This window comes from Chiloscyllium punctatum, chromosome 1 (assembly GCF_047496795.1).
Source record: "Chiloscyllium punctatum isolate Juve2018m chromosome 1, sChiPun1.3, whole genome shotgun sequence".
Classification (NCBI taxonomy): domain Eukaryota; kingdom Metazoa; phylum Chordata; class Chondrichthyes; order Orectolobiformes; family Hemiscylliidae; genus Chiloscyllium; species Chiloscyllium punctatum.
Genome location: NC_092739.1, coordinates 41,705,156 through 41,728,133, shown reverse-complemented (window position 1 = coordinate 41,728,133; position 22,978 = coordinate 41,705,156). Strand labels below are relative to the sequence as shown.

Here is a 22,978-nt window from a genome sequence, read left to right as displayed (position 1 = left end):
TGGACATTGAGATCTCTCTGCTCATCTACACTACCAAGAATCTTACCATTAGCCCAGTACTCTTTATTCCTGTTGCTCCTTCCAAAGTGATTCACCTCACCATTTTATGCATTAAACTCCATTTGCCACCTCTCAGCCCAGCTCTGCAGCTTATCTATGTTCTTCTGTAACATATAACATCATTCAGCACTATCCGTAACTCTACCGGTCTTAGTGTCACCTGCAAATTTACTAACCCATCCTTCTACTCCTTCATCCTTCTACTCCTTCATCCAGGTCACTTATAAAAATGACAAACAGCAGTGGACCCAAAACAGATCCCTGCGGTACACCACTGGTAACTGAACTCCAGGATAAATATTTCCCATCAATCACCACCCTCTGTCTTCTTTCACCTTGCCAATTTCTGATCCAAACTGCTAAATCACTCTCAATCCCATGCCTCCGTATTTCGTGCAATAGCCTACCATGGGGAACCTTATCAAATGCCTTACTGGAACCATATATACCACATCAACCGCTTTACCCTCATCCACCTATTTGGTCACCCTCTCAAATAACTCAATAAAGTTTGTGAGGCACGACTTACCCTTCACAAAACCATGCTGACTATCCCTAATCAAATTATTCCTTACTAGATGATAATAAATCCTCTCTCTTATAACCTTTTCCAACACTTTACTTACAACCGAAGTAAGGCTCACTGGTTTATAATTGCCAGGGTTGTCTCTACTCTCCTTCTTGAACAAGGGAACAACATTTGCTATCTTCTGAATTTTGGCAACAGTGACAGACTGAATGATCTCTTCGGCAGTTGGTTTGGACGGTCAATTGCTTCTTGGAAATTGAGATGGAAGTTGAGAGTTCAGACAGTCTCCAGGCTATGGCGGTGGCTGGAGTATCGGTAGTGGCTTTGGCAGGGGTGGTGTTCTGGGAGTGGAGTTAGGGGCTGCTTCAGTGTGCTTCCTCCTTGGTGTTGTGGCCTTCGAGACAGCTTCAGCAATTGCGGAGTATGGCAGTCTCCCATAGCCATGTAGGAAATCAGGAAGCCGTGGATGGAACAAAAAATGAAATTTGTCCTAACTTTCTATGATTTATTTCTTTTCGTAATGTATGTAATTAAAATGACACCAGCTTATGGCAATTTATACACGCTACTTTATTTTCATAAATAAATTAATAATATTATTCCTCAAGACTCTACCAGTAACAATGTATCATTTTGAGAAAATAGTCCAATAAACTCCATATGCTTGGTGTAATTCCTGTCAGACTATTGAAGGAATGCACCATCAGGGCAACAAGTTCTTGATCACTTATAGTCTGTTTGAGTTTGAGTATTATTTATATGATAAACAGATTAAACACAAATGGCGCAGCAAAATAATCTGACAGCAAAACCTATTCAGATAATTTATTTTAGAACTGTTTAAGAGAAAATGTATCTGCAGCTTTCATGTGAAGCTTGAGTTAAAAATCCTACCCACAATCTTTTCTCTAAAATTCACACTGGGTGTCATTTTATTGCTATGTTGAATCATATCTACATATGGTATCAAAGCAGAAAATATTTCAACTTAATCATGTGACCATCAATGACACAGCACCTCAATGCAGTAAAGAGAAGTTTCCAGATTGAGGATGATACAGCAAGTTGGTTTAAAAGTTGGTACTTTTGAAGGGAAAAGTTCAGTCTTGTTACTTTAAAAATAGTGCCATATGATTTAACAGATATTTATGGTTTATTTTAAGTCATGAATTCTATGTCATGACTTGAATATTTAAGGTGAAGCAAGTTTAGAAAACATGTACCATCTCTCAATGATATCAATTTATTATCCTAATACAAATGATGAAACTCTGCGTAGTTGTAAAATGAATGATTCTAGTTTACCTATTGATGAAACATCTTGTTGCAAAGTATCAATTGGAAGTTCCTCACTCCTCCAGGCAACCTCACCCTTCTCTGTATTCTCCATGTGTGTTTGGCTGGAGACCCTATCACAATTGAACAATTATAATGCAGTTATTTAACATGTAATGTCAGCACAAATCTATATTTAGCCTGCGATAGATAATTAGATAATCACAGTACGGGGATAGGAATTGATGTAAAATTGCCAACAACCAATTTTCGATTTTGAGCCATTATATTAAGTACTGTTAAGCTACCATAGTCTGATCATAAAATACTGCCAATATAAGAACAGGTACTTTTCGTGTAAATAATGAGTGTTCATAACTCAACACTGTATGCCAGCTTTACTTGAGCAAAGATTAGAATTGACTTGGACTTTAAATATCTTCATATAAATGCAACGTATTTCTACTGATTCAAATAATAACTATTTAAAAATAATGTTTTAAATTAAGCAAGTGTTAAGTTTATGTAAGGTCAGGGCTTACAAGTTGACTTTTGCAGCTTTGAAATTCTTTCAAAAGACAGGATTTGACTCATCCCCAGAGTACAAAATGTGAACTGCCAATATTATTACGGAAGGACCCATTTCTGTTCGATCGGTCAGTGTGTGTGGTTTGCTCTGTATAGGCATGTCTTAAACTCTTGGGCATCTTCTTGGCAACATAGCCAATATTGAATACTTGATTCCATGCACTGACTTGTAAGACAAGTGTAACCTTAAACTTACCTCTGAACTGAAAGTTTAAGGTCAACTTCCAGTGCAATTACAGCCCTAAATCTACGTTAATTAGCTAAAAACCAGAAATGTGGGGTTCTACCTGTATGCAGAGAATAGAACATGTATTCTGACTCAACAATATTAGGCTATCTTCCATGCCGAAATAAAAATTGGAAAAGAAAAAGTTTCTTGTTAAAATGCTGAATGAGAATGAAATGGAACTGGGAACTAGGACAGCTTTAAGATAGCGTGAGGCAATGCTGATGAACTTGCAGGTTGACAGTGTGCACGTGATGTCACATTGCACTGAACGTAGATTACAGGATGTGGCGGGGACAGCGATCTGAGAAGTGCTGCGCGTCTTGGGGATACCTGTAATCCTGGACTGGGTTCAAAACTTGAAGAATGGAATCTCTGTTGGAATTTGAGTGGGCCTGGTACAGCCAGTGAGGAAGGAGATGTGACTGTGAAAGCAAGTTTTGGCAAACACTCTATTAAATACTAGAAGTCAGATCGTAAGTAATGAAGTGAACAAATCAACAAGATTAAGATGGAAGATGAAGATTAAGAATAGTAGAACTTTAAAGTGAATATTCCTGGAAGAGAAGTGGTAGTGAACTTAACACTTAAATAAAAGCAAAATATTGCATGCTGGAAATCTGAAATAAAAGCAGAAAAAATGTTGGAGAAACAGCAGATATGATAGCATCTGTGGAAAGAGGAAGAATGAAGATTTTGAGTCCAATATGACTCTTACTTAGAACTTGTTTTATATGCTGGGTTGATTTATAGGCTGGAATCAGAATCTGAGTATATCAAATTCACGATAACTGTTCTCATTTGTGTACTGTATCTATACATGTCCACCTGTAATGCTATGGGTTATATCATTCTGAGGGGCAACCTGTAAATAAAAACATTCATCTAAGATTATAACTGCAAAAATTTAATTTGTTTTTGAGATCATTCTTAAAATGGTATTGGAACAATATTTGGGAATTCGCCACTAATATGTTATTGCATTTTAAAGCAATTACTGGATTTTAAATATGAATACTGGACACAAGGTCAGCAATTCACTTGCATTTCAATTAAAAAAGAAAGTATCTGCAAGGAACTTGAAGATAGGATTTAAACATGTCTTACTTATCAACTATTCACCATGATCTTCCTTGCTTGACAAGAATTGCAGGGAGCATAATATGGTCCTACTGCCTTTTTTTTTAACAATATATCACAAAAGAGTGTAACAGATTATTCGCAATATTACAACTATACTATTTTGTATTATTATGGTGCAGACTCTGATTAGTTAGTAAACTCGCTCTGCATTCTTCAAATCTATTGGGAGAGATTACCTTTCAGATGCATCTTCAACAGAGACCTCTTGAACTGTTTTCTCTATGCTGGTCGATAAATGATAATCATTCTTTCTGGGTTGCTGTATAATTAATTTAAAATGTTATTGACCGGTAACAATCAATTGAAAAAGAACTTTAAGAAAAGGCAGTAATTCTATGAAGAATGATCTCTTGGTATTGAAAATGCAAGGTAAGATCTAGACAATCTATTGCAAAAGGATTTTTGCAAGTACAGTGGGTTTAATGTACTGTTTTACAGGGATAAGACTCAACTACTGCCCTCAATTTTAAAGGAGGGAATGAGAATGAAGTGTATGATTCCTGAAAGGAAAGGAGAATCTAGAGCCAACACAGACCTAGCCCTTAACATAAATTCTCTGGATCCTGGGATAGAAAATTAGAACAGACTTTGCATATGTAACAATCAGCACCAAGACATGATTGCTGTTCTATTGGCAAAGATAACTGTCCAAACCCTTCTCCGGCAAGAATTTCATTCTCAGGTAACAATCCCAATCACTGGAAGAAATGCTTGGGGTGGAATTGTGGGAAAATGTGGGCAGTTAAGTGTTGTCTCTAAAAGCCCTATCTAATTAGCAATAGCAGATGGGCTTAGAAGATTAGAAGGCCAACACCAAAAGAGTGGCACCCCAACTCTAAACACTGGGTGCTGCTGAACTACCTAGGGAGATGGGGTAAAATAAGAGGGGTGGAGATTGTGACTGTTGGACAAGAGGAGGAGTAATGGGTGCTGTTGTGCTTGTGTCCAAGGGAGAGAGTAGTGCCATCCACACTGAATGGCATCTCTTACTCTGATATTTATCTGGCCTTCCATTTGGAAGCTGCCACCATTTCACAGACACAATAATACCTGTGCAACCCCTCCATACACCTCCAGCCATGTCTTGCCTAAATATGCACTCTTTCCATGACATCCCTAGCTCAGCTCTTCACAACTAATTAGTTTGAAATATAATCACCTGCATTAAGTAGAAAGAATACAACAGGATATACACAGGAACAAATATGTTAAGCGATTAAATAATCTGTTTGCATTAATGTTTGAGGGGATAAATCAAGACACCAACAAAACTGAAAGATCTTCACTGAATAATGCCAGAGGCTCTTCAATATGTCAGAAAACCCAGACCTGGCCTCACGTTAATGCCTTATCTGATAAGCAATATCTTTGATAATGCTACCACTCCCTGGACACTGCATTGAAGTGTCTGCCTGGATATCATCTTGCATTAGGAATTAAAGCTATACATTTTAATACAGAACCAATATCTTTTAAAAAACTGGTTAAAAATCACACAGCACCAGGTTATAGTCCAATAGGATTATTTGGAAACACCAGTTTTTGGAGCGTTGCTGCTTCATCAGGTCCTTCTTCAATCACTTGATGAAGGAGCAGTGCTCCAAAAGCTAGTGTTTCCAAGTTAACCTGTTGGACTATAATCTGGTGTTGTATGATTTTTAACTTTGTACACCCCAGTCCAACATCGGCATCTCCAAACCATTTTTTAAATTAGAGTATTTGTTCACAGGAAGTGGACATTACTGACATGCAGAATTTATTGGCCATCCCTAACTGTCCTTTAGAAGATATTGGTGAGTCACCTTCTTGAGTTGCTGCAATGCAATTAGTGTAGGCATACCTACCGTTAGGAAGGGAATTCCACGACCTTGACCTAGTGGCAGTGAAGGGTCAGCGAAAAGAAAGTTCCAAGTCAAGATGGTGGGTGGCTTGGAGGTGAACGTAGAGGTAATGGTGTTCTAGGTGATAAAGGAAGCGCATTTGAAAGGTGCTGTCAAAGTAGGCTGTCAGGTTTGCTGCATTGCATCTTGTAGATGGGATGCACTTCTGCTACTCTGTGTTAACGGTGGAGGGAGTGAATATTTAAGGAGAATTGATGCTAATCAAGGAGCCTACATGTGGTTAGACTTTAATGCAGCAATTGGAGAGTATTATATCACATTCCTGACTTGTGTGTTGTAGCTGGTGGACAGCCTTTGGGCAGTGGGTGGTTCATCATGGCAGAAACTGTTCTTGCACCTCTAACGACCATCACTATCTTCTTTTTTGTTAGGTTACCTCCAACCAATGAGAGCTTTCCTCCTAGTTGTCACTGGCTTTCATTTTGCTTGGGCTTCTTGATGTCATATTTGATCTAATGCAATCTTGATGTCAAGGTTAGTCATTCTCGCCTCCCCTTAAGTTTGGTTTTTCTACCTATATTTAGTTCAGGTATGGTCAAATGAGTGGTCCAGGCAGAACCCAAATGTAGAAGCACTCAGCAGGTTATTGCCAAGCAGGTGCTGCTTTATACTATTGTTGGCAATGTCTTCAATCCCTTTGCTGATGATCGGAGTGGACTGATAATTGGTTGGATAGAATTCATCCTGCTTTTTGTGGCTAGGACATATTTGACAATTTTCCACATTACTGGGTAGATGCCAGTGCTGAAGCTTTACTGGAACAGCTACAAACCTTACCACAAAGTCAAGCTGACACAGCAAATATAAACAGCAGTCATAGCCCACCGTGAACTTCTGCCATATCTGAATCAGCACGCATCATGCTGTTTCCCACATGTTAATCTGCATAGAACGGTCAATAATGAAGTCACAAAGTATGACTTTCAAAGTGACTTACTAAATGATTCAATTAGCTTCCTCATTAAAGAACTGTCATCCTATATTCATCATCCATTTTATCGCCTAGCTTTATAGTCAACTAATTACTTGTTCATTGCTCCAAAAACTCTCCTTTAAATTCTCCAATCTGGTGCCTGGATTTACTCAAAGGACTGACAACGTTTTAGTCATAGAATTCCTACAGTATGGAAGTAGACCATTTGGCTCATTGAGTCTACACTGCCCCCCTGAAAAGCATTCCACCCAGACTAATGCCTCTACCCGAAACCCTCATTTCCCATGGCTAACAGTCCTGATGAAAGGTTCTGAGCTGGAATGTCGATTTCCCTTCTCCTCTGATGCTGCTTGACTTGCTGTGCTTTTTCCATCTCAACTCGGACTCTCCAGCATCTGCAGTTCTCACTACCTCCGTGGCTAACCCAGCTAGACTGCACATCCCTGAACACTACAGGCAACTTAGCCTGGCCACTATGGCCAATTTAGCTGCACATCTTTGGACTGTGAGAAGAAACTGGTACACCCAGAGGAAACCCACGCAGACACAGGGAGAATGTGCAAACTCTAAACAGATAGTTGCCGGAGGCTGGAATTGATCATGGGTCCCTCAGCACAGCCAGTCTGCTGCCTCAAATCACCATATATGCTGATGACTGTCCTTTGAAGCTAGACTGAATTGATATGACCTTTAATCAGCATTGTTCTTATTGACTATTTCACTCTCATCTACTGTGATGCACCTCTTGGTGGTTCCAATGGTGCCAGAAAATATTCAATGCTTACTGCTTTTTCCTCTTTTGACTGGCTCCTTGACAGATTTTATTAGACGTCAGTGTCGGGCCATCTCTAGCAGTGCAAAGGAGATGCAGGAAAGGCCCTAATGAAAATTTGCTTCTTCCAGCGCAGCAACCTAGATTCTTGGGGAACACGTCAATTCCCTCCTGGAACTTTTCAACACTGAAGGTCTCTCATTGAACTTCTTGTAGGCTAACTGCATCCCTGAGCATTTTAAAGGCAGTATTTCACTAGGCTGCCAAAGATCTCTCTGGATGTGTCTCATTGAAATGGGGAAGAAGGTATACTCATTATCTCTGATCAAATTTTCAAAGGCCAGTATAAAATTCCTGGCACTCCTTAAAAATCCCAGTCAATTGTCTGAACAGGGTCTCAAAAGATATTGATTACTACTGAAGTTTAATTAGCGAGAAACATTTCAGTTCACCTCAGCTCTATTTAAGAGAGGGCCTGTTGAAAGCAGCAAACTATGCACAGGTCAGGAAGGAGAGATCACATCTGGAGTGAGACATAACCCGGGAAAGCATATAGTTTGGAGGCAGCATAGCATTTTAGTGCAGAAGGGAAACTTTTTGCTTGCCTTTTCATTTCATAAGGTTGATAAGGTCTTTTTAAAGGATTAATTGAATGCTTTGAGGAGATAATAAACAAGTTAGACAAAGGTGAGTCAGTGGGTATGATCACTTTGGGTTTCCAGAAGGTGTGAGGTTAAAGGATTTTTTTCAGGAATGGCAGCTGGTGACTAATGGAGTTCCAAGAGTGGTCAGTGTTGAGACCACAACAATTCACATTAAATATTAACACTCTGGAGAAAGGAACTGAGGGCATTGTTGCTAAGTTTGCAGATGACAGAAAGATACATGGAGGGACAGGAAGTGTTGAGGAAGTGGGGAGGCTGGAGAAGGACTTTGGCAGGCTAGGAGATTGGGCAAAGGAAGTGGCAGATGGAATACAATGTGGGAAAGGGTGAGATGATGCACTTTGGTACAAAGAATAAAGGAGGTAATTATTTTCTAATTGGGGAAAAGCTTCAAAAATCTGAAGCAGAAAGGGACTTAGGACACCTAGTTCAGGATTTGTGAAGAAAGTGCTGGCATTGGTGGTGGTGATGGGGGGGGTCCACAGGAGGTTTACAAGAATGATCCCAGTGATGAAAGGCTCATCAAATGAGGAGTGGTGGAAGATTCTGGGTGTGCATTCAGTGGGAGTTTAGAAAGATGAGGGGGAATCTTATTCAAACATATAGAATACTAAGAGGCCTGGATAGAATAGATTTGGGGAAAAAGTTCCCACAAGTAGGAGAGACCAGGACTTGAGGGCACAGTCTCAGAGAGAAGGGACCACCCTTATGAACAGAGTTGAGGACGGAATTCTTCAGCCAGAAGGTGGTGAAATCTTTGGAACCCATTGATACAGAAAGCTGTGGAGGCCAAGCCATTTAATCCAGAGATTGATAGGCTCTTGATTAGTAAGGGGGTCAAGAAGATTAAGTCACAAAGGATCTCTGGTGTGTTGCTAAATTGATTACAACACTTGCTTTGACTTAGAAGACAATGGGTTAGTTGTGGAGAGGTGCTTTTCTGTCTGGAAGTCTGTGACCAGTGGTGTTCCACAAGGATCAATGCTGGGATTTCTGTTGTTTGTAAAATATAAATAATTATGGATGAAAATGTAGGTTTTGTGATTAGTAGATTGGCAGATGGCATGAAAATTAGTGGAGTTATAGACAATGAGGAAGGCTAACAAACAGTGCAGCAGAATATAGATTGGCTGGAATGTTGGGCAGAGAAATGGCAGATGGAGTTTAATCTGGACAAGTCATAGAGTCATAGAGATGTACAGCATGGAAACAGACCCTTCGGTCCAACCCATCCACGCCGACCAGATACCCCAACCCAATCTAGTCCTCCCGCCAGCACCCGGCCCATATCCCTCCAAACCATTCTTATTCATATACCCATCCAAATGCCTCTTAAATGTTGCAGTTGTACCAGTCTCCACCACTTCCTCTGGCAGTTCATTCCATACACGTACCACCCTCTGCGTGAAAAAGTTGCCCCTTAGGTCTCTTTTATATCTTTCCCCTCTCACCTTAAACCTATGCCCTCTAGTTCTGGACTTCCCCACCCCAGGGAAAAGACTTTGTCTACTTACCCTATCCATGCCCCTCATAATTTTGTAAACCTCTATAAGGTCACCCCTCAGCCTCCGACGCTCCAGGGAAAACATCCCCAGCCTGTTCAGCCTCTCCCTGTAGCTCAAATCCTCCAACCCTGGCAACATCCTTGTAAATCTTTTCTGAACCCTTTCAAGTTTCACAACATCTTTCTGAGAGGAAGGAGACCAGAATTGCACGCAATATTCCAACCGTGGTTGTGTCGATGGTGATACATTCTGGGAGGTCAAATGCAAGAGGAAAGCATACAATAAATGGTAGGACCTGAAGAACACTTCTATATAGTGGGATCTTGGGGTGCAAGTCCATAGATTCTTGGAAGTGGCAACACAAGTAGGTGAGGTCAGAAAAGCAGTGTATGGCATGCTTGTCTTCTTCAGTCGGGGCACTGTGTATAAAAGTGGCAATTATATGGCAGCAGTTTTTAAAAAATCTTCAGTTAGGCCACATTTGGCCAATGTGCGCAGTTCCGGTCACCACACTATGGGAGGGATTTGGAGGCTTTGGGGAGGGTGGAAGAGAGGTTGAACAGGATGTGGCCTAGATTGGAGGTATATTAGCTATAAGGAAAGGTTGGATATACTGAATTGATCTTTGCTACAGCACCACAGGAGAAGTGGCAATCTGACAGAAACATATAGAATTATGCGAGGCTTGTTGGAACATTTATCCCCCAGGATGAAAATGTCAAATATAAGGGGGCATAGGTTTAAGGTGACAGGGAAGAAGCTTAAAGGAGATGTGCGAGTCAAGTTTTTTGTTTACAGAGGGTGGTAGGTGCTTGGAATGTGCGCTGAGGAGAAACGATAGAAGCAGAGGTGATAGCAATGTTTAACAGGCACTTAAATGACACACGAACAGGCAGGGAATAGAGGGCATGGACCATGGGCAGACAAGTGGGATGAGTTTAGATTGGCACCATGGTGGACACAGACATGATGGGCTGTACTGTTCTATGTTCTACATTGAACTGTGCACAATCTCAGAACATCCCAAAGCACTAAACAGCTAACAAACTATTGTTGCCATATGGGAAAACTATACACCAATTTACACAGAATCCTAAAAACAGTAAGATTAATAACCAAGATTATCAGTGTTTGCTTATGTTCATTGAGACATTAATCCAAGTCAGGACTCTGGCAGTTGTATCTCCTCCCCTTTATTGAAAAGTTCCCTGGGATCTTTGATGCCCAGGTGAGACAGTAGTTGTGTGCTGACATCATTTATCACCTGAAAGACTGCACAAACTAGTTTGTGCGTTCAAGTCTAGGATTGGCTCTTGAAGTGACAATTTTATTGAATGTAGTGCTAAAGCATCTCATAATAAGGAAGGCATATGGAATTTTGACATTTTTGCTAAAGGAATAGAATATAAAAGTAGGGAAATGTTGCTTCAGCTGTACAAAGCAATATTGAGACCACACCTGGAGTATATATACCATTTTGATTCCCTTAAGTGAGGAGGGGTGCAGCTTTATTGGGAACAGTTCAGAGGAAGTTCAGATTGCTTCTAAAGGTGAGGGGTTTGTCTTATGAAGGGAGACTGGACAGTTTAGACCTACATTCTCTGGAGGTTAGAAGAATGGGAGGAGATCTGTATGTAAGTTACCTCACTGAGCTTAAAGGTTACAGCACTGATGTAGAAAGGATGTTTCCTCATGTGAGGTAATCTAGAATGATGGGTCATCGTTTTCGGCAAAGTAGCAGCAGATTTAAAACAGAGATGATGATAAATTACTTCTCTCAAAGGTTGATCAAACTCTGGAATTCACTACCCAGAATACAGTGATTGATGAGACATTGAGTAAATTTAAGGAGGAGTTAGACAGATTTTAAATTAATTAAAAAGGGTTATGGAGAGACTGTAGTAAAGTGGAGTTGAGGTCAAGATGAGATCAGTGCTACTATTGCTATTAATCAAAGTTGTACAAACTTATTCAAATTAGGATCGTTAATTACCTCAGGGGAATCTTCAGGCAATGAAAAACCTTCATAATCTGTATCCTCAGATTTTGCAGACATTTCTTCTTCCTTCAGTTCACCTATATACTCAATAGTATCAGGTGTCTTCACAAAATGTGTACCTTTCCCTGTCCAAGAAATAAAAAAACACTTTCCTTTAAAACAATGATACAATGAAGCTTGAGACTCCCCGTGTGCCCTTTCATTTCTGGGAACCACTCAGATTAAATAGATTGATATCACTCCTCTGTTAACTGCACTCCCTCAGTTAACTGATAAACACACCTGTTTATCAGAATTACAATTATGCATTTATTTGAATACTTTACCTTCTTCTACATTATAAACCACTTTAGCCAACTAATCGCCTGATAAATGTGGGGCTCTTTACAGGTGTATATATTCTCACCAGGCTCATTACTTGTATCTTTAAAGTTATAAATGATTTTCACCAAAGCACTAAGTACAGTCAAGCTTCTGACAAGTGTCCATTCAAAATAACACAACTACTACATAATAGGTATCCTGGTAAATACATATAATCAGTTATGACACAATAACATTTTAGAGTGTTGCAAGATCACCGAATTCTGAAGGGAAATGACTGTAGTTCAGTTTTGAACTTTTAATGCTTTGTTAAGCTAAGAGATTTCAGTGGATAACTACAGAGTCTTCTAGTTCCTCCATCACTCTCAGTAACAGAATAGTTCTTGGTTAAAAATAGGACAAACCAAGTGCAGAATGAAATTACATGTTCTCATCCCCACAAATGTGCCTCAACCATAAACTTGTAAGAGCTTTCTGTAATGCATCAGTGCAAATTTTCTGTTTACCACAACAGCTGATTTATGATCTGGACACTCACACAGCAGGTTTATACATAATTAACAACAGAGAAACGGACTCCTAGCTCATAAGAACATTAGAACTAGGAACAGGAGTAGGCCATCCTGCTCTTTGAGCCTGCTCCACTGATCTTTTCATGGCCTCAGCTCCACTTACCCGACCTCTCACTGTAACCTTTAAGTCCTTTATTGTTCAAAAAAAAAATGTAGCTTTCAAAATATTTACTGAAGTAGCGTCAACTACTTCTCTGGGCAGGGAATTCCACAGATTCACAACCCCCTGGGTGAAGAAGTTCCTTCCCAATTCCTAAATGTAGTGCTCCTAATTTTGAGGCTATGCCCTGTTGTCCTAGTTTCACCTGCCAGTGGAAACATCTTCTCTACTTCTATCTTACCTATTCCCTTCACAATTGTATATGTTTCTATAAGATGCCCCCCTCCTCTTCTAAATTCCAATGAATGCAGTCCTAGTCTACTCAGTCTCCCCTCATAAGCCAACCCTCTCAACTCCAGAATCAACCTAGTGAACCTCCTCTGCACCGCCTCCAGTGCTAGTACATCCTTTCTCAAGTAAGGAGACCAAAACTGCACAGTATTCTAGGTGTAGTCTCACCAGCACCCTGTACAGTCAAGCTAACCTCCCTGCTTTTAAACTCAATCTCTTTAGCAACGAAGGACAAAATTCCATTTGCCTTCCTAATTACCTGTTGTACCTGCAGACCAATCTTCTGTGATTCATGCGCAAGGACACCCAGGTCCCTCTGCATAGCAGCATGCTGCAACTTTTTACCATTCAAGTAATAATCATTTTTACTGTTACTCCTACCAAAATGGAGGATTTCAAATTTATTACCATTGTATTCCATCTGTCAGACCTTTGCCCACTCACTCAAAGTACCTATGTTCCTCTGCAACGTTTCACAGTCCTCTGCATACTTTGCTCTGCCACTCATCTTAGTGTCATCTGCAAAATTGACACACTACACATGGTCCCCAACTCCAAATCATCTATGTAAATTGTGAATAATTGCAGTCCCAACACTGATCCCTGAGACACTCCACTAGTTACTGATTGCCAAGCAGAACAGCACTCATTTATCCCCACTCTTTTACTTCCTGTTAGTCAACCTATCTTCTAACCATGCTAATACTTTACCCCTAACACCATGCATCCTTATCTTATGCAGCAGGCTCTTGTGCAGCACTTTGTTGAAGGCCTTTTGGAAATCTAGGTACACCACATCCACTGGGTTCCCATTGTCCACCTTGCTCATAATGTCTTCATAGATTTCCAAAAGATTAGTTAAGCATGACCTGTCCTTCATGAACCCATGCTGCATCTGCCCAAAAGGACAATTTCTATCTTGCTATTTCTTCCTTGATGATAGACTCAAGCATCTTCCCCAGGACCGAGGTTAAGCTAACTGGTCTATAATTCCAAATCTTTTGCCTACTACCCTTTCTGAACAGTGGCATCACATATGCTGTTTTCCAATCTGCTGGAACTGCCCCAGAGCGAACAAATTTTGGAAAATTAGCACAAGTACACTTGCTATTTCTCCCGCCATCTCTTTTGATAATCTGGGATGCATTCCATCAGGGCCAGGAGACACGTCTATCCTTAGTTCCATTAGCTTGTCCAACACTACCTTGCCATGATAATGATTGTTTCCAGGTCCTCACCTGCCTTTGTCTCTTTGTCAATTACTGGCATGTCATTAGTATCCTCCACTGTGAAGGCCGATACAAAATACATGTTCAATGCCTCAGCCATTTCATCATATCCCATGACTAAATGCCCCTTCTCATCCTCTAAAGGACCAACATTTAGTTTAACCACTCTTTTTTGTTTTACATGTTCAAAGAAACTTCTGCTATCTGTCTTTATATTCTGTGCTAGTTTTTTTTCCTGTTCTATTTTACTTTTCTTTATAGTTCTTTTTGTGGTTTTCTGTGCACCTTTTAAGCTTTCCCAATCTTCTAGTTTCCTGCTGATCTTAGCCATTTTGTATGCCTTCTCTTTCAATTTGATAGCCCTTCCTTACTTCCTTGGACACCCATGGCAAATTACCCCTTTTCTTACAGTCCTTCCTTTTCACTGGAATATACTTTTGCTGAGTACTTTGAAAAATTGCCTTGTAAGTCCTCCACTGCTTGTCAACTGTCCCACCATAAAGTCTTTGTTTTCAGGCTACTTAGCTAACTTCTTCCTCATCCTATTGTAGTCTCCCTTGTTTAAGCACAGGACTCTGGTATTAGATTTTATCTTCACACTCTCCACCTGTATTCTAAATTCAACCATTCTGTGATCGTTCCTTCCAAGAGGATCCCTAACTAGGAGGCCATTAACTATTCCTGTCTCATTTCACAGGACCAGATCTTGGATAGCTTTCTCCTTCACTGGTAAACTATTGCGGTACACTCAACAAACACCTCCTCAAGGCTACCCCGACCAAGCTGGTTCAAACAATCAACATGGAGAAAAAAATCCCCCCATGATAATTGCTCTCCCATTTTTACAAGCATTAGTTATTTCTTTGTTAATTGCCTGCCTCAATGTGATGTTAATATTTGGTAGCCTATAGACTATGCCTATCAGCGACATTATCTTCTAACTTCCACCCAAATGGATTAGATTAGATTAGATTACTTTTTTAAGATTAGATTAGATTAGATTACTTACAGTGTGGAAACAGGCTCTTCGGCCCAACAAGTCCACACCGCCCCGCCAAAGCGCAACCCACCCATACCCCTACATCTTCCCCTTACCTAACGCTACGGACAATTTAGCATGGCCAATTCACCTGCCCTTATTCACCTTCAAACCTTATTCTCCATAGAACCTATTCCATCTCTCAGCACTGCCCTGATGCCGTCCTTGAATATCAGAACTACACCACCTCCCTTACTTTCCTGTCTGCCCTTCCAAATAGTCAGATACCACTGCATATTTAATTCCCAGCTGTGACCATGCTGTAACCATATCTCCATAATGGCTACTAAATCTAATTCATTCATGATGATTTGTGCCATTAACTCACTGATCGTGTTATGAATGCTACGAGCATTCAGATAAAGTGCCCTTATGCTCAACGGGACTGTGCTGACTTTTACACTCCAAGTGAGCCTTTTATTCTTTTCACTCTGCCATTATATTTCTTTAAACCCTGTCTCCTTTAGGTATGTACCAGCATACTCCAGAACGGCATCCATCTCATTCCACTTTTCATCTGAATGCTTCAGACAACCATTTTGAATTCACAAGGCCCAATCTCTTCAGTTTTCAATTCCATCCCTCTGCAGTCTGTTTAAACACATTCTGAGAATATTGTCCAGATATATAAATTGCAGGAGCAAGAACTGAATTTTCCAGACTCAGTTGACAGTATGCTGTTCTTGAAGCCATAGCCATACCTGTGTGCTACTACGGCTTTTGGTCTTTTTGCCATTTGCCATATAATTTAATTAAAATTTCAAGTGCCAGTGGTGAACATGCAAAATACGTGTGTTTAAGCAGGAGGGAAACATTTTATTGGTGAAACTTACCATTACATGGCCATAACTAGTGGGTTATAAAGAACCTCCTGGAGAAAAGAAAGATTCTGGTTCCTGGTTACAACTTTGTTGCCAAAGGCCAGTGGCTGTCTCCTATAATATATCCCCTGAATGTTTGCACCTTGTCCATAACCCCAAACCATCACCGCTCCCCCTCCCCATAACTCAGGAACCCCAGACTTTCTGGAGCAGCCCATCTGGTCCATTGAGTCAATTCCAACTCAGGGATTCCCTTGTCTCTGAAAACTCAAACTGAATAATTCAATGACTCAGTCTCCACTCTTTTCTGAGGAAAGGAATTCTACATATTAATGAACCTGAGAAAACGTTCTCCATCTTAAAAGAGAGCTGACTTACCCTGTGTGTCCATTAGTTTTAGTCTTCTCCAAAGGAGGAATCCTTCTGGTATGTGTCCCCATCAGGAACAGGCCTAACATGCTCAAACGTTCTACATTCGATAAACCCTTCATCTCTGGTATCTTCCTGAAATGCTTCTAATTTAATAAAATTTTGCTTTCAATAGGCAGAAGAATGCTACTGGGACTGGAGAGTTTGAACTTTACAGAGAGGCTGGATAGGCTAGGGGAACTTTCCCTGGAACATCAGTGGCTGAGAGGTGACTTTTTAGAGGTTTATAAAATCATGAGGGCAATAGAAAGAAAAAATAGCCAAGGTCTTTTCCCCAGGGTAGGCGAGTCCAAATCAAGAACATAGAAAAGTACAGCACTACAGGCCCTTTGGCCCATGAAGTTGTGCCAAAGTTAATCCTAATGTAAAATGTAGTAACTTAACCTACGCACCCCTCTACTCACTGCTATCCATGTGCATGTCCAGCAGTCACTTAAATGTCCCTAATGACTCTGCTTCCACCACCACAGCTAGCAATGCATTCCATGCATTCACAACTCTCTGCATAAAGAACCTACCTCTGACGTCTCCTTTATACCTTCCTCCTAATATCTTTAAACCATGACTCCTCGTACCTGTCAATCCTGCCCTGGGGAAAAGTCTCTGGCTATTGACTCTATCTATTCCTCTCATTATCTTGTATGCCTCGATCAGGTCTCCTCTCTTCCTCCTTCTCTCCAGAGAGAAAAGTCCGAGCTTATTCAACCTTTCTTCATAAGGCAAGCCATCCAATCCAGGCAGCATCCTGGTAAACCTCCTTTGCACCCTCTCCAAAACCTCTGTATCTTTCCTATAGTAGGGTGACCAAAACTAGACACAATATTCCAAGTGTGGTCTCACTAGGGACTTGTAGAGCTGTAGCAAAACCTTGCAGCTCTTAAACTCGATTCCCCTGTTAATGAAAGCCAAAACACCATATGCTTTCTTAATAACTCTATCCACTTGGGTGGCAACTCGGAGGGATCCCTCTGTTCCTCTAAGACTGCATAGATTTAAGCTGAGAGGGGAAAGAGGGGCAACATTTTCCACACAGAGGGTGCAGCATACATGGAATGAACTGCCAGAGAAAGTGGTAGATGCAGGTACAACATTTAAAAAGACAATTTGACAGGTATGTGAATAGGAAAAGTTTAGAGGCAGGTGTGCCAAATGTGGGCAAATGGGACTAGATTAGCTTGGGAAGCCTGTATGAGTTGGATCAAAAGGGACTGTTTCTATGCTGTATGACTCTACGTGTATCTTTGAAGTATAATCACTATGATAATGTAGGGACATATGGTATCACAAATAGTGAAGATATAAATCTTTAAGTAATTGGGCTGAACTGGATGATGGCAGTGGCACATTACAGCCATCTGTCATACAACACATCCAATACAGGAACTAAATACCAGACGCAGTGTATAACAGATATGTAATGGGACACCTCCTGTTTTGCAAAATGATGCAGAATTTCACTCATATTCTGCTTTCACTATTGGTTGAGGGATAAATGAAGTCACCATAGTCCCTGAGGACCATAAGGCTCTTCTTTAGAAAGGGGCAAGGTTGAGAAAGTGGGGCCTTCATGGCAACCTCAGCCAATGCAGATTGAATCCATGCTGTTGGTGTCACTCCACAGTGCAAACTAGTCATCCAGCCAAGTTAACATTAGGCAAAGAAATAGGTTTCTGCTATACTTTCCAACCCCGTCATTCTAAACAGCAAACAGTAGCAAATGTGAGTCCACACGCAAAAGCATAAGCATTCCAAGGTAAATCCAGTCAATACTGATCAGATAAAACAAATATTCATAATTGATCCAATCGTCAAGATTTAACATTAAGGAATTCAGCGTTCCCATGGCAATCCATTGGAAATATGATTTCAGATCAATATGTCAGGGCAATTATAATCCAGATGAAATCCAAAGTGAAGTGAATGGAGGAAATCATTCTGGATCTTTCAGTCCATAGTCCCATACAAATGGAATGCCAAGCAATTGCAAAGGAGTTGGTAACAAAAACAGTTTTTGCAACGTTACTTTCATTAGCCATATAAACTACGATACAGCACAGTTTTTAAGTTCAGTTAGCATCAGTTAGTGATCAATTTAATTCAAAATAAACAGACTAGAATTGTGAGAAAAATAACTGACCAACCCTCAACCCCAAGAGGTTACCTGGAGTGTCTTTTGGTGTTGAGTGTGTTGGATTAAAAGAAAAATATTTATTGACTTCCTGCTGAACAACATCACTTAAAGACTTCAGGACTTCAGCTTCTTGGTCAGAGATGCCTACAATAAATAGATGTCAGAAAAAAAGAGATTTAGTAGAGATTGTGGTGAAATAGTGCTGGGGCATGCAGCTATTTTACTTTATGGCTACATCATTTACCACATGCCTACTTTGTGCCTTAAATACCCACAGCACCTTTGCAGCACAGCCCGAGATGCCTGTTTGATCCACTGTGCCAGGTTATAAAGGCAAGTAAAACATTTCTTGGTGGGCCAGAATGTTGAAGCTAACTTTGAAATGGCTGAAAAGAGGGACTAGCATACACACTGAGTAAAAGGTAAAGTGACCACACTCCTTTCGGACTGCAGGGCTGCTTTCTCAGCAGAGAGAGATGACTGGTAGTGGTTTAATGTGACCAGACCTCAGACAAGGGAAGAGTTTGAAAAGGAGAATGCTTCAGGTTAACCTCGCACAGTACAGGAATCAAACCCATGCTGATGGCATCACTTGCATCACAAACTATTCATCCAACCAAGTGAGATAACTGACACCTGCTCACACTCAGTTCATACTAAAACACAGGTTGGAAAAATGGGAATATCTTTGCCTGCCATTCTCCAATCTCAAAATTGCCATAGATGTGAAGTCTAAAAGATTGTTATGCTTTGGGGGTGTGCAAAATAAAATAAAAGGGGTTACTTAACAATTGCGTAGTCCATCTCACAATGGACCTGGGTGATGTAGCTGTTAAAAGATGAAAGGAAGATCCAGATTGATTGCTGGAAAATTGTTGCAAGAAGTTCACATTTGAATATAATGGCAGCATCTATGTTTACAGTGGTTGGACTGCTAGTCTCCAAAGTCCAAGGAAGGTATTGAAAATTGTAGCCATTTTGTGGATGTGCCGATGTTGGACTGGGGTGGAGAAAGTTAAAAATCACACAACACCAGGCTATAGTCCAACAGATTTTATTCAGAGCACAGAATTTATTGCAAAAGAACATAGTGTCATACAATTGATGTGATGTATTGAATAAACCAATTTCACATCAGTTGTATGACACTATGTTCTTTGGTATAAATTCTGTGTCCTATGATCCTGCCCCACTAGCTACCTGATGAAGGAGCAGTGCTCCAAAAGCTAGTACTTTCAAGTAAATATGTTGGACTATAACCTGGTGTGATGTTTAACTTTGAAAATTGTAAACAGTTATGCTTCAAATAGCTAATTTCATTTGAAGATAAGAGAGTAGAGGTCTCAAGGATAACTAATCAATGTTTCCAACTGGATTCAAAGGACTATGTGATTCATGTTGCAACATAGATAGGATTGAGAAGAGAAGGATTTCTAAGGTATCCATGAAACTCTCAGCCACAGGCAATCAGTGAGGATCTTGGCCAGAGGGAGCAGTCAGTGGTTGAATATCTCTATGGACTGCCATGAAAAAATGTAGGTGGGGGTTTGGACTTGGAATGATAAAACCTACTTCATAAGGACTTAAAATGAAGATGGAAGATTAGCTGAGCTTGTCAATAAACACTTATAATGGAAGACAGTTCCAGAGTTAACAGGAACCAAGTTGGGAAAGAAACAGTAGTAAACCGTTAGGAGCCAAGAACCAATTTGGACTTGGTCTAGGATTATTGATTGACTGGTCAAGGGACAGTGTAAAGTACACTTGTCAAACTAGTTTATTAGTTGTGTCAGAAGTAAAAGGGAATGTTCTGTTGTGTTATTTAAAATATACGTTGTCCAAAATAAGAGTGGATAATCGTGGTGCTTTTAATCTGGTCATTGTAATAAGTCTTAAAATGTGAAATCTTGTTATATAACATTTTCAGTTATGAACTAACAGTTCAATTTAATTTTACCGGTTAACAGTTTTGATAGAGATGGTAAAGTGTTCTGCTGTTTGATTAATTAGGCATCTACAGCACTCTGCCATAATTAGATAAATCGAAAGAAATAAATTACAATCGCTGACCTTCACTGTGGCAGACAAAACAAAAAACAGCCATTTGATTGATTTCTCATTGGGATTCTTAAATATTTGACACGTTTTAGTCAATTGGTTCAGTCAGTTAGCAATTATTTGCAACATATCCTTGAAGATAATGCACTGATCGGGTTTAAAGAATTGCATTAAAAAAACTCAATGACACTCAGTTTTTTCATACCTGCATGGGGCTGCACTTTTGAGAAAGAATCTATAGAATCAGCATCTTTGGTTGCACTTTTCATTTCGCTGGAGGATTTTGCTCTGGAGACAGTTAAATTCACTAATCCTTTGGCTTTGCGGATTGTTGTCACTGCTTTAGTGTGGGACATTCCAACTACACATTCCCCATTTACCTGTGATTGAAGATCATAGATGATGATAAGCAAGTCACAAATGTTAAGATATTTTGATCACTGCAAATTTTTTGCGATTTAATATGATTACTCCCCACAGTTACTATGTAAGAGAGAAGAAAGGGAGAAGGAATTGAGATGAAATAAGCACAACAGTATTAGTAAATGCTAATAATTGGAATATCTTACCCCAGACTAAATGCATTATCAATTTGCATATTTACTCTCCATCTGTGCGTTTTCCTTGTTAGCTCTTAAGGCAAATAAATGAATTGATTTCCATCTTTTAAAAAATAATTCTGGTAAAACTGTTTGACCTTTATGGCAAGGAGATGGAGTATAAAAGTAGCGAGGTCCTAATACAACTGCAGGACATTTGTACATTACAATTTTGCCTAAATTTTTGAGCGGAGGTAAATCTTTTAATTAACCAGTTCAGATACATTTCTGGGCCAGGTGGGACTTAAACCCATGCCTGCTGTTTAAGAAGGGGCACGCTTGCATTGCAGGCAATACAGTGAAGAATCAGTAATTGATTCCTGCGTATAAGTGGTTGTGTTTGAGCAGGTTGAGATTATACTTACTGAAATTGGAAGAATGAGGTGATCTTACAAGATTCTGATGAGTCGTGGCAGAATGGATGTCAAGAATGTTTCACCTCTTAGGGAAATATAGAACTAGGGATAAAGTTTCAAATTAAAGGTTTTCCATTGAAGATGGAGATGAGGAGAAATTTCCTCTCTCCGAGGGTAATCGTTCATTTGGAATTCTTTAATTTTGAGAGCTGAGCAGCTGGATCAGATAAGTTTCCAGTCTATCAGAGAGTCAAGACCAGCATTTACTTCCCTTTCAGAAGTGACCTCGAGAAGGGCATGGTGAGCTGCACTCTTGAGCTGCTTCAGTTTGTGAGGTGCAAGAACACCTAAACTACTGTCAGGAAAGGGGGCTTCAGGATTTTGACAGTGAAGCAGTGGCAAAATTCTTTTAGGTCAGGATAGTACGTGGCTTGGGAGGGGAACTTGCAGGTGGTAGGGCTCCCATCCATCTGCTGTCTTTGTCCTGCCAGGGTGGTGTCATGGGTTTATAAGTAGGCTTGGTGATTTATTGTGGTACATCTTGAACATGGTACGAACTACTGCCACCATATACCACTGGTTGTGATTCAAAGTTTGAACTTGGAAGGTGGTGGATGGCGTGCTGATTGAGCAGACTGCGTTATTGTGGATAGTGTTGAATTTCTTGATTAGTGGAACTGCACTCATTCAGACAAGTGGAGAGTATTCCATCAAACTCCTGACTCCAGACAGGCGCTCATGACCACACAATGATTAGCAACATTTACGAGCCTTTAAATACTGAAACAGTTCACGTCCATTCGTCATGCAGCAAGTCCTGGACAAAATGTAGGTTGAGTCTAATAAATTGCAAATAACATTTGTAACATACATGCCAGGCAATGACCATCACCCTTTGACATTTAATGTCATGACCAGCACTGAATCACCCATAGGCAGAGTCCTAGGTTTACCAGTGACCAGCCACATGGCATCAGGTCAGAGGCCAGGAATCCAGCAACAAATAAGGTCAGAAATAGGGATGTTGACTGATGATTGATCAACGTCCAGCACCATTTGCAATGACTCAGATATCGAAGCAGCCTATGTCTAAATGTAAGAGCTGGGTGTTATGAGCTTGTGTTGACAAGTGACCACATTCATGCCACAAGTGTCTCTGGCAATGATCGTGTCACACAAGAGAGAATCAAACCACTGTCGTTTGACAGTTACCAACATCATCATCACTGAATAACCTACCGTGGGGTTATCATTGACCAGAATCTGAATTGGTCGAGCCATGGAAATAATATGGCCATCAGGTCAGAGGCAGATCAGACGCATGGAGTACGAACAGGCAGAGAGTAACTCACCACATGACTCTCTAAAAACTGTCCACCATCTGTAAGGCACAAGCCAGGAATGTGATGGAATACTCTTAGTTTACGTGGAT

At 40.3% G+C, this 22,978-nt stretch overlaps 1 protein-coding gene across 9 annotated transcripts in view; it reads right to left on the bottom strand.

Moving 5' to 3' along the window:
- The window catches only part of ptpn13 (protein tyrosine phosphatase non-receptor type 13), a 265,404-nt gene that overhangs the window by 21,028 nt on the left and 221,398 nt on the right, over nucleotides 1-22,978 (bottom strand). For all 9 annotated transcript variants that reach the window (XM_072547657.1, XM_072547747.1, XM_072547874.1 and 6 more), the window contains 5 exons: nucleotides 20,797-20,971; nucleotides 18,564-18,677; nucleotides 11,592-11,722; nucleotides 3,998-4,080; nucleotides 1,895-1,998 (listed from right to left, as the gene is read on the bottom strand). In XM_072547657.1, the coding sequence (XP_072403758.1) occupies nucleotides 1,895-1,998; nucleotides 3,998-4,080; nucleotides 11,592-11,722; nucleotides 18,564-18,677; nucleotides 20,797-20,971 (607 nt within the window). The remainder of the gene's footprint in view (nucleotides 1-1,894; nucleotides 1,999-3,997; nucleotides 4,081-11,591; nucleotides 11,723-18,563; nucleotides 18,678-20,796; nucleotides 20,972-22,978) is intronic.